The sequence below is a fragment of the Syngnathus acus genome, chromosome 22, assembly GCF_901709675.1.
Source record: "Syngnathus acus chromosome 22, fSynAcu1.2, whole genome shotgun sequence".
Taxonomy (NCBI): domain Eukaryota; kingdom Metazoa; phylum Chordata; class Actinopteri; order Syngnathiformes; family Syngnathidae; genus Syngnathus; species Syngnathus acus.
The window spans coordinates 1,325,832-1,338,680 of NC_051106.1; the positions used below are offsets into that span (position 1 = coordinate 1,325,832).

Below are 12,849 nucleotides of genomic sequence, written 5' to 3' on the forward strand. Positions count from 1 at the left end.
AAGAAGAAAGGGAGGAGGCAGATGAAAGGCCATTTCTGCCCCTTTTTCATGTAAACGCTATTTTTAGACACTTTCATGAGCTTCTCCTCGTTGGCCACATGAAACGCTGAGGAGCTCGCTGCTGATTCGTGTGTGACTGTGTGTGTGTTTTATCCACTGCATGTCTATGACAAATGAAATGCATTATTATTATTAATGGGTGCAGGTGAGTGGGCATGTTTGTATGTGAGACTGAAAGAGAATGAAGAGCTTTATGCATATTGTCTTGGAAAAGGTCCATTTGTTTATCACATTGGATGTGATGGGATGAGGCACCTAATGAAGTGTCCAGCAAGTGTATCATGTGTGCATGTGGTTAGATCACCAAATGATTCCCGAGCGCGGCACCGCTGCTGCTCACTGCTCCCCTCTCCCCCAGGGGATGAATCAAAATCACACGGGGATGGGTTAAATGCAGAGGACAAATTTCACCACACCCAGATGTGTGTGACGATCATTGGGACTTTAACTTTAACTTTTTTAACTTTAACAAGCACAGCATCGGTGTCTTCCTTGTTATTTACACTTGTCACAAATCACGGCAATCGGCGGCCCTGTGAGTTACGGCGGCGTCGGCACACTCCTTGTGGCCCGAGGGGGTCGGCCGAGCCACTTTACGGCGCCATAAAGCGTTTGTCTCAAAACATTGCCGTGCCCTTTTACTGCCTGCGCCAATTAGGCCTGCAGGTTAGCGACTGTTGAACGGACCTCAAACATCATTGACTGGATATGTTAGCTTGGTAGCTTCACAGTCGCTTCTGTTATCTACCGGAATCCGGTTTTATTTTCGGTAGGGCCCTACTTCCTGTTTGGGGGTCATTGTTAGGACCTCAGAAACAACGGTAACGTCTGTAACTAGTGTGAGCCCAAGTTTTGCTTTTAGCTATGTTGCCAAGTTTTATTTTGGTTGGATTCTACTTCTTGTTTTAGTTCCTTTACCAAGACCTGCGGCTGGTGGTGTCAACGAAGCAACTTTTGTGAACAACTTTGATTTGGTTGTTCAGCAACACTCAGTTTAACATTATGTATATGGAGTAAGTTACTTGATAAAAACGTTACTATAAAAATGCAATAAAATAAAACCTTATTATTGTACACAAATAAAACGTAGAACAATCATAGTGTAGTAAAATTGAATTGTGTGAAAATAAGAGCTTCCAATAGTTTTACAACAATAAAAACGAATACGTATTATATGTAAAATTCTTTGTAAACGACATGATATAGGTATGAGGGAATTACAAAATACAAATAGTGATGCAAAAAATGGCAAAAAAAAAACAACACATTGCAGTGTGCAATAAAGTAGAATTAGTAATGCAAGAGTGGTGTCCAGTGGCATTGTGTCAAAATAAGACATGTTCACTACAGAGCTAACAGTTTTGTGGACAATCTAACAAAATATAATGCAGTAATACCGTACGTCTATCGTTGATATTATGTAGTAAAAAACATTAATTCTGTATCCGTTTTTTTTATTTGCACCTCATGAAACGGATTTCCACGTTGTGTGCTCTTATTGTGAAATGCAAAACAGAATCCATCTGTGTCAGCTCCGCTAGCTTCGCGGCTAAGTCATCTATGCCTCACCTCCGCCCTCCGCTCTGCATCTCACTTCCTCGCGCGGAGGCTCCCGTGCTAGGCCAGTCTCAGCGAGTCCTTCCGAGCGTATGGAGCCGAGCGCGACGCGGCTGTCGGCGGCCACCGAGACGGCATGAGGGCGGCCGCCTGCCTCGCACTTTCTCGACCGCAGCGCGCCGAGCACCGGACCTCCCCGGCACCGCCACAAAACAACGAACGAGTTTGACTTTTAAATCGTTTTTCCACCCTCGCACTTGTGAAGGATTTCTTATCTAAGAAAAAAATCAAAAGAAGCACTTTTTGGAGGGAGAGTTTGACTGTGGAATTATCGCGTACACTTTGCTGCCTGCACGGATAAACATTGGGTGAGTTTGTATACGTTTAATACCAGTTTGATTATGATTCGTGTTTACCTGTGGAAATGGAAATCGGCTCACTTCCTTGGACGGCGCAGTCAAACAGGTTGACTCCAATGTGTGTGCGCGCGCGCGCGTGAGTGCAGTAAGGTATTTAAAAAAAAAACGATATATTTGGCCCTTGTGGTCCCACATCATTAAATGTGTATATATTTTTTTAATTAATATAATTTGAAACGGTGTCCTGCATCATTATGTATGCAGTTCTTGAATTAAAAATTTATATGGTCGTCCGAAATGATGTTTGCACTCAACATTTTTTTGGCATAAATCGCTGCTGTGCTTTTCCATTCTTTCAGGCATATTTGTCAAACCTCGTCTTGTTGACATATAGGTGGGATGCATCATTCTTCACCATATTTCTCATGTTTTTAATTTCAACAATATGCAAAGTCGATGATAGCAGACTTCTCGCACTCATCCGCCTTCATGTTGACTCACTTTGATGGTCAGGCTGAGGAGAACGATGAATAATTTAAATGGGGGGAAAACGTGCGAAATATGAATTCATCATCATCTGTGTTTTTAGTTTGAACAAGTGGCGTGTCTAAATGCGGCCTGTGAAGTTCCTCCGCTGGATTCGGGTTTGAGTGATGAAATGATATCTGAACAAAGTGCAACCTGCAAAAGCTCAAAGTGTGGTTGGCCGGGCAAGAAACATGGCAATCATACCATTTGACACTTTGTGGGTCACACCTGAGTCCAACTGGACCTGCTTGAGTTCCTGCTTGATGCATGTGAAATTATGCAATTTGCAGAACGCCTCAAGTCAGCTTCCCTCAGCCAATACTTTTGATAATACGATTGAGGGCTGAGGTGCAGCATTTCCATGTTGTGTTTGCAATATTTGCTTCACATCTTGCGTTGTGATTTGTGCCGTGACTGTCAAAAAGCACTTTTCAGATAAACAGACAGTTGTTTGTCACTTTCTTGACATATTATTATTATATATAAATATTATTTTGTTGTGATATAACTGTTTGAATTGTTTTTTTAATTAAATGTTTTTATACATCAGTTATTTAATATATTTAATCTAAGCTTGGAATTTGGCACCAGCCGCTCTAGAATTAATTTGTATCAGTAAACTTACATTCTTTTGCTGTTTTTTTAAAACCTTTTTTTGTGTAAATTTTTACATTTTAACATTGTATTATTTTTATTTTTCGCATCATGGCCTGGCTCTTTGATTAATTTTTGTACTTTTTATCCTTTTCATTTGTGTCAAACAAGCTGTTTGACATGATTAATTTTTGACATTTGCACCGTATTGCTCAGTGTAAACATTTCAACACACATTTAATCATATATGTGATCTATTATGTATAATTATGGCGATGATAGCGCAGCCTGACACGCAGCTACCCGACCTGATCTCGTTTGCACATTCTTGGACATTTTTGCTGCGTTCCGGCGTGTCACTTTTGAATTTTTTATAAAATTGAGCTGACAAGTGTCTCCCCCACCCCACCATCTCCACTCTCGTCTGTCAGCTGATCGCTATCTTCTTCGCCCCAGGGTGTGTTTGATTGATCGGCAGTCAGCAGGAGGATGGAGAGGGAACGTGACGGCCAGCAGGAGGCGCACCCGCCGCTCCGTCACTCACGAGATGGAGGCGTTATTTGCCGCCTTTCGTGCTAGGAAAACATTAGCATGGCAAACACGTCAGGAAGCGCTCGCACGTCCACTCGTGCCTCTGTCGCCACATGAAAGCGTTTGAGGTGGCGTTGCGCTTTGGCTGCAAAGAAAGCTCAAGAGCGAGCACTCATTGCTCCTTTAAGCACTGCAGATCTGTCAAAAATAGTCAGACAGGGACAATTATTCTCGCTAGCACTTTTCTATTCACTACGCACTCATTGATGCTGATAGCAAGTACCGATACCACTTGTACCGATACCACTTGTACCTCAAATGTGAAAGGGCTGCACCATAGTACTGTACTGGCAAGGAAGACTTCTTCTATGTCCAATCATTAGCTTGTTGCTAGCTGGCGCAGCGCAACAACTACGTAGCTTCAAGCTTGCTTGGAGCGTGAGTGTGCGTGCATCTGGCCCAATGAATCATTTTTGGGACCCTCTCAAACCACCTGAATGAACGTACAAATTTTGGATTCTGAGATTTGCTGTCCGCTGTGAAATTTTGAAACTGCGATTCAAAACGGCTTATTTGGAGCCTTGAGCAATCTGTGAGGCAGACATGCTAAGTACCACTCTGCCTCGTTTCCTTTGATACTGTTCAAAATCAACATTATAGTCCTGTTAGAGTTTCTGCTGACGCGTAGCGTCAAGTCCACTAAAAAGCTTTGCGCGTCTTCGTGTGTGGTCGCCGCGGAAACCGTCCTTGGCAGCGGTCGGGCCCTTCGACGCCGCCCGTTTGTTTACACGGCGGCAAGCCTGATGCGAAAGGCGTCGCTGTCAGCGTATTAGCGTCTGCGTGGCGTTATCGTCCTGCCCGCTTGCTACCGAGCAAGCGGCGTGTGCGCGTGTGGCGGGGGGAAGGCAAAGAAAAGCAGCAGTGTTAACACAACACAACCTCTCTGTGGACGCACAATACGCGCCTGTGTGAGCGAGCCAACACCACTCGCCGGGTAACCTTTGTGCGTGCGTGTGAGCGGCGCTCGGCGTCTTGCAGACGAGGTTACTCCCGGGCTATGTACACAACTAGACGGGTATGGAAGAAAAAACAGTGGAACACCACTAAGGTTGCCCAATGCAGAATTCAAGCAGAAGCTCTCTGGAAAAATACGCCGCCAAGGTCGCGCAGAATGCCGGCCGGCAAAGATGTCTTTGTTGCCTTTAACAACTCGTCTCTTGTCGCCATCGCTTGAGTCGCCGCTCCAATGTGACCCGTCCGTCGTCTCTTTGTCTTGCAGGTGGGCTCCGGGGACGCCATGCAATCTTTGGGTGGCACCTGAGCCGGCGCGGGGCCTCGCTTTCCTGTGGCTTCGCCTCACCGGGATGACGGCAGCAGCGTGGCGTTGGCTGTGGCTGGCATGCGTCCTACTGGCCGCGTGCGCCACGGCGGCCAGGCTGCCCGTCGCCGAGCCCTCGGGTAAGACACGCTTCCTGTTGATAAAGTTGATTTAATTGCAAGAAGAGAGAGTGAATTTCACGTTTTAACCTGATAAATTTCCCGAATGAACGGGATCGAGAAAGTTGAACGTTTCAGTTCAGGTAAGCGGCAGCGGTGTAACTTCGTACGCTGCCATGGACAAAGCGGACGAACGTTCCAAGGACTTCATTCTGAGTGACTTACGCTGACTGCCATTTTGCGAGAAAGGGAGACTACGAATCAGTCAGTTATGCCACAGAACAAAAAGTGGCTGGGCGATGAATTGGTACAAATGCCGATGTGAGAAAACTGTCAAGTAACCAAAAAGAAAGCGGGAAGTGGAAAAAGGAGGCCACTTGTTTACACGGCCTTCCTCACTGCGGCACGATTTCACGCAAAGCGACGTGCATGTGCGTTTTTAATTGGACTATCCTGGCTTTTTTGTTTCTCCTCCTTCTTCTTGTTCTTTGGTGTCCCCCGGGCGGAGGAAGCAGCCAGGATCTCATTCCAAAGTAAACGCGGGACATGTTTGCTTTAATCACTCGGCAAAAAAAAAAGAAGAAGAAAAAACAAATGCAGAGGAGTCATCGTTTTGTTTGAGACCACGGCCAATGTCTTTGTGCTGCTTTTGCTTTCAAGTCCCCACGCACGCACGCACACACGCACGCACACACACACACACACACACACACACACACACACACACGCACACAGACAGTCTGTATGTGTGGTGTGTGGGAGACATGACAAGCTCAGCATTTTTTGACTGCGCACCCGTGTGTAACTTGAGACAAACAGTGTGTGTGTGTGTGTGTGTGTGCGCGTGCGCACGTGTGTGTGTGTGTATTTGTGTGTCTGTCCCAAATGGGCAAAAATATTGGGACACAATTCTCGGTCTTTCTCTTCCCTCATCTTCCTCGTGGTCCTCTTTCTTTTCTCCCCATTTTCGTCTTCATGTCCCCTGACTTAGGGCTGTCATCTTCCTTGTCTTCCTCATTGTGGTATCCTCATCATCTTCCTCAGCCTCCTTCTCTCCTTCGTCTTCAGCTCGCTCACCTCTATGATCTTCCTGGTTATCCCTGTCAGCTCCCTGAACTTCATTTCACTCCTCTCCGTTGTCTTCCTCCCCGGTCTTCATCGTCACACTCATCATCATCATCGTCTGTGCCGTTGGGCAGATGGACTAGCAGTGGGTATAAAGTGTCTGCTGTTTACTGGCAGATGGCTTCATTTCCTACCTGCCTGCGTGTGTGTGCGCGTGCGTGTATGTGGGTCATCAAGTACTAGACATTGGCGCTAATGACAGACGCGTCCTTGAACGCAGCACGTCGTCTGACGGCGACAGCGGGCGAATGACTTACGAGTTGATGTTGCGCCGAGTGTGTGTGTGTGTGTGTCCTGCATTTACAGAACCCCCCCCCCCGAGCCAAACCCCCTCTCGCCCCCAGTATGATTTATGTGGCTCCTGCACGCTGACGTTTTGGAGCTGCACATTTAGCACACTCACTTTTGCCATTCCATTACTGTGTGGGCACGTGTGTGTGTGTGTGTGTGTGTGTGTGTGTGTGTGTGTGTGTGTGTGTGTGTGTGTGTGTGTGTGTGTGTGTGTGTGTGTGTGTGTGTGTGTGTGTGTGTGTGTGTGTGTGTGTGTGTGTGTGTGTGTGTGTGTGTGTGTGTGTGTGTGTGTGTGTGTGTGTGTGTGTGTGTGTGTGTGTGTGTGTGTGTGTGTGTGTGTGTGTGTGTGTGTGTGTGTGTGTGTGTGTGTGGTGTGTGTGTGTGTGTGTGTGTGTGTGTGTGTGTGTGTGTGTGTGTGTGTGTGTGTGTGTGTGTGTGTGTGTGTGTGTGTGTGTGTGTGTGGCAATCGGACACATTTGTTTGTGGAGGAGTCTTGGAAACGGACAAAATAAAGCCAAAATGGAAGCTTGGAACCAAACTGTTGTGTTTTAGTTTTTTTGTGGGTCTACTCAGGCTAGACGCAAATCCCGTGTTGCCGTGGCTGAATTTTCCAAAAGGAAGAGTGAAGTATGTGGCTGTGAGACAGTTGAAATCTTTTGCGGCTGATAGAAGCGCACACGCGAGTGACGCCGGGGGGAAAGTTGGCACTCGGTCGGGGGAGACGAGATGAAGCCAATTACACCACCAAAATAAAATTCCATGGGAATTTTCTAGCGCTGCTGGCGTGGTTTGTTAGAAAAAAAAAAAAGAGGTCGACGTCGCCCCTGCCGCCGTCGCCGTCGTGGTCTCCTTTCCAGGCCCAGAGCGGCTTCCATTACAGTCTGCAGGCGGCACAAGGATTTATTATTTTTGCTCTCCTGGCAGAATAACACCACGAGGGGGAGGGAGGGGGAGGAGTAAAGGGGGAGAGAGGAGTGCTTTTGGTTTCGGCCAGCAAAGATGGCGGCGGCGCTCTTTCCATTCAGAGAAACCTTCAGACTACACCGTTCGCCGTCAGTCAGGACAAACAAGTCGGCTTCGACATCAAAAAGGCATAGCGGCTTCATTTTGGGGAAAATAGATAAATAGATGTATGTGTGTTGTTGTTGGCACACAACCTGCCATATGCAAAACACACATACACAAGATTGTTTTGCAATCCGTCACAGTCATTGTGTAAAATGTGTTTTGTGCGCTTGTGTGTGTAAGTTGACTTTCAAAATTTTCAAACATTTTGTCCATTGAGCAAGCGGCGGGCCTGACACAAAGAGACTCTTTGTTGCAACTCGGGCTGAGTATCACTGATGACTATCTCAACAATTTCCTGCAGGCAAGCTTGTAAATTCATAAATGTCAACGCCGCTGTCGGCGGGCGGGCAAGCGTTCAGGCGGGCGGCCACTGGCCGCAACAGGTACACCACGCGCAGGTCTGTGTGTGTGTGCGTGTGCGCATGTGTGCCTTCTTGATGTAGAAGCAGTTGTCTTGACAGGAAGTTGTTGGAAAGCCAAAGCTAATCCTTGAAGGCCCAATTTGGAACCTTATGCCAGACTAACGACCCCGAGGCATATTTTCAAAACACTTTGGATTTGGAATGACAGCGTCAAGGGCTTCGGCCTCGGCCAGAATGCTACGTTAGCGTATGTTAGCCATCCATTTTTATTTTGAGAGTCTCACCCGACACATTCCATGTAGCGCAGTAAAAATGCCACAGCCGCCCAAATTTCGACGCCCGTAAATTCAAAAAATTCCCCAAGTGGACGTGTCCAACTGCGTTACAACTTTTTGTGGGTCTACTCGTGGCAGACAGGCCTCCCAAATGTCATGGTGCTAAATGACACTGGCTTGAGGAGCTCAATTTCCTTTCTTAAGGGCCAAAATCTTCACTTAAAACCAAGATGGTAGACTTTCTGTTCAGTGTGGATCTTGAGACTTTTTGTAGGTCTGCTCACGGTAGCTACAGCTACCAAATTTCACGCTGCTAACTGTATTCAGGCCCCGACCGGTTAGCGAAGCACTTGGCAATGCAGCGTCGATCTTGAAGTTGTTGTTAGGGGCTCCAGGATAGAGCCATCAAGCTAAGGGGGAGGCGCCGCTTTCTTCTCTTTCTCAATCTCCGGCAGACAATCATTCTTTCGTTTGGCAGCCCGCCCCCTCAAAATGCAAGGTAACAAACGCGGCGCTGCGAGCTAGCCCGAACGGCCCCGATTAAGCGCATTGTGCCGCTGTATTTACATCCGGCCAAAGCGCATTAAAGTGACATTAGCGCTGCCGGCTGAAAGAAGAGGGAGGGGGCCATCCTCCAGGATGTACCCTTGGCATGGCTGCAAAATGAAAGGGGGAGGCCACGGATCCTGTGTGAAGGTCACGTGATAGCGGCTGCTCGGTGCCAAACAAGCGCTTGGCAGCCGAGGCGCTTTTTGCACAGAAAGTGAAAAGAAGCCGTTTGGCGGGAAAGCGGCAGGCGGAGAACCGCTGACCACCGTCCGGAATGCGTCTATATGTCTCGGCAAAAACGGGAATTGACACGCGTCTCAGTGGATACATTTAGCAGCAAAATCTAGCGTAGCGTAGTTAGCAAAGTACCAAATATCAAACTTTGTTACAACTTTGTACGTGACGAGCCTTTCAAGTCAGGCTTTGAAGCAAAATTTGCACTTCCAAGTGCGTTTTAGAGATTCAAACGGCAACTCGGGCTTCAAATTAGGGTTTGGGGTTTCCAATCAGCGTTTGAAACAAAGGTTAGGCCTTCAAATTTGAGTTTCTGCGATTTGAACAAGGGTTAGTGTTAATTGTTCAGCAGTCGTTAAACAATCCGTCCATCTTGCAAACAATCCCGTTCAATGAAGGTATTGTTTTTTCGCCAATCGTTTATCAGGCACAATCGTTTGTCGTAGCGGCAGCCAGGCGGCATTGATAAAGACAAATGTCTCCATCTGGAATCCATCGCTCTCCCTCCGAGAGCGCTTTAACAGCACTTAATGCTTTCAAAGGCGTGTAAAAATCACCTGCTCGCCCGTCCCAGATGAACCCCTTCGCACTCGATTGCTTCTTAATGCTGATTGGCCGCTCGTCCCCCGGCAAGGCCGCCTTGTATCTATATATGCTTTTGACAACCTTTCATCGATCGTATATAGGGAACATTAACGCTCAAAACAATGCTTTAGATTGGGACAATCATTTTCAGCCGAGTCACTATTAATGTCTTGCTGTATTTTTCAGTAATTTTGGCACTGGCCCACTAGATGGCGCACCAAAAGTGACCTAGCGGGAATGATGCCTTTAGTCTTTCGTTTGTACAAAGAGAATAAAATATATTTTGTGATGCTAACAATAATACACAATAATTACCAAGTAAACGAAAGTTATAATCAAAACAAAAATTATTGCCTTGAACAAAGTGAACTTTCTAACAAGCTGCCCAGCAAGCTGCCTGAAGTGAAATACACAAAAGTTCTATCCTATAGATTTCGTTAATTATTTGAGACCGCAAGCTGAAAAAGTTTGTTAAAACCTGAACAAAAAACATCATTTTTCTTGATATGAGCTCTTGGGTCGTGATCCATTCATTGGCGGCATCATTTGAGCAGCCGTCGCATTTTTCAGGCCGGGGGCTCGGCGTCTAAATTGTATTTATGAAGGAAGCCTCGCCATTATGGATGACCTACAGCTTTTGCTGTTGCAGAGCAGCGTTTTTTCCTCCCGCACTACGGAAAGTCATCAAAGTGCTAGCGCTACTTGGCCTGTTCAATTGACAGTAAGACACAGAGCACTACGAGGTTTAGTTCTAACTCTAGATTGAGTTTGTCTTTGAAGGACATCTGTATTTGACACTGAAGACGTCCTGTGCCTCTTAAGGCATGGCTTCTTGAGACTTTTTGGAGGGCTCACTCATGACAGACAAATTTCAAGGTCGCTTAAGTGATTTTTTTTTTTCTTTGTCGAAGTGGCACAAAAAGGCCAATTTAGAAATTACCGTTTTTTTCCGTGTATAATGCGCAAAATTTAACTAATTTATTGTCCTAAAATCTGGGGTGCGCATTATACATGGGTACAATTTTTTTATAATTTTTATTTATTTTTTTTATTTTTTATTTTTTTAAGAAAATCATGGTACAACAAAACCAACAACAGGACTGACCGACAATAGTGTGTTTGTACTGTGCTCTGGTCATTTCGTCAAAGAAGGGATAATAGTCCTCTTCTCTTCTTGACTGACAATGAATGTGATAGTTTAATACAATCAGCAAATAACAAAATGCGTATTACAGGTAATATTTTATTTCACAACACTTTGCCTTGTTCCTTTCGTCTCTGCTGTTCACTTCAAACACGCTCCATACGAACGCAATGCTCTCGTATCAGACGCTTGCTCGATCACCTGCTCGTTTGCTGTCACAATGTACCCTACACAAATCCGAAACATTTGTTGCGGCTCCGAGTCACGACGAGGGGCAAGTTTTGGTTTCCAAGGGTGTTTTTATTCCTCTTCAACGTCTCTCCCATACAGAGCCGCCTTTTTCATATGTCCGCACGTCACTTTCCTCTCTTTTCATCTGATCGCGGTGGTGCCTTTACGGGCAGTCGGAGAAATCAACGCCAACAAAAAAAAATACATCCAGCCTAGTTAAGACCATACCAAAGACTATAAAAATGGGACCCATTGCCTCCCTGTGTGTGTGACGATCATTGGGACTTAAAAAAAAAAAAAAGAAAAAAAAAAAAAATTGGGTGCGTATTATACATGGGTACAGGCTTTTTTCCAGCATCAACATGCCATTTTTAGGGTGCGTATTATACATGGGGGCGCATTATACACGGAAAAAAACGGTACTAACATGAGCATAAAATGGATGCTTCAAAACAATTTTTTTTTTGTGGGTCTACTCATGATAGACATGACTACCAAATATTGTGTTTCTAAGGTGAACTGGTTTTGGGAGTTTTTTTCTTTACCGCTACCAAAATTGACCACAACCTGCCCATTTCTAATGAGAACACCTGAAAATCAGGAATGACTATAAACTAGCCACTTCAGAGCAAATTAGCAGGCTTGCTGTTTCTTTGTTGTTGGGTCTACTCATAACAGACATGGCTAGAAAATGAAGTCAAACTGGCTCGAGGGGCTGCATTTCAAAGCCCTTTGGAGCAGGCTGCTTGCTGTCCCTCTGGATCCCTCAGCGAGTGCGACTTTCCCCACATAAAGAGTGTCTTTCTTTCTCCTGCGGCGACAAGCCGCCGTCCATCCGGCCGGCTGGCCGGCCTCCTTGCGGCTTTGCCGAGGATAAATAAACCTCATGACGTGCAGAAGAGATGGCATCTGCGGCCGCACGCCGGCCCGGCTCAATGAGAGGGCCTATATTATTGTCAAGGGCTATTTGTTATGGTAGTGAGAGGCGAGGCGAGGCGGGGCCACGCCGGCCTCTTGATTTACTCACTGACCGTCTTACACAGACACACACACACGCACACACACACTTGTGGAAAAAGTGTTCTTCAAACAGAAGCTGATAGCGACGGAGAAAGTCAAGCCATTCATCCATTTTGCTGTGGCTGACGGCGGCTTCCCACACTCTGATAATTACACCAGATTCATCTGGTGTGACGTACAAAATAGTTGCCAGATGCTGATAGTTGCTTTCAATGTAAGTCGGCTCGAAGTGTAGCGGTTGAGTTGTGGACTTGAGTAATCTGTCAAATTCTGTCCAAGTGAGGCCGTTCTCCAGGTTTTTCATTCTTCGCTCATCTTTGAGTGCAACGATTGCGGCAACCCCTCCCCCGTTAAGACGTTTCAAGACACATGTTGGCATTTGCCGAGGTCAGCGCTAATACACCAGCGACTCAGTGAGCCATTCATGGCGCCACTGCCGTGTTTTCCTTTTCCTCAATGGGCCTTCTTGTTTGGAATTTAAAAAAAAAAAAAAAAGTTGTTTGTAGCACCAAAAGTCTCAGAACGCGTGAGCTCGGCACCTCAGAGCGCTCAAAAAGTGACACACTTTGCTTAATTTTGACACCAATTTGTCACAGCAACTTTCCCCCGTAGCCCATCGAGGCAGAAGAACAATTTAGCTCCAATGAATTGCAACTCCATCCATTTTGTGCGTTTCACTTCCTGTTTACCGGACGCGAGGCAGGCGCCAACAGTGCCTCCACCTTTCTAGGCGGGTCAGCGGTGGGTGTGCCATGACGGACCGAGCTGGGCCGGGCCGTCATCTATCACACGCCTCCTTTGCCCTTTCCCAGGGTTGTGATGTGTGTGCACGCAAACACTTATGGCGTTGTTGCTCCCAAATGGTGTGTGTGAAAATATGTGTGATGTGTGTGCGTGTG

At 46.3% G+C, this 12,849-nt stretch overlaps 1 protein-coding gene across 1 annotated transcript in view; it reads left to right on the top strand.

Moving 5' to 3' along the window:
• The first annotated feature begins 1,637 nt into the window (after positions 1-1,637).
• Positions 1,638-12,849, top strand: part of fgfr3 (fibroblast growth factor receptor 3) — a 29,314-nt gene continuing 18,102 nt past the window's right edge. Inside the window, 2 exon segments of the mRNA XM_037242442.1 lie at positions 1,638-1,985; positions 4,909-5,087. Coding sequence (XP_037098337.1) covers positions 4,994-5,087 — 94 coding nt within the window. The 5' untranslated portion in view covers positions 1,638-1,985; positions 4,909-4,993.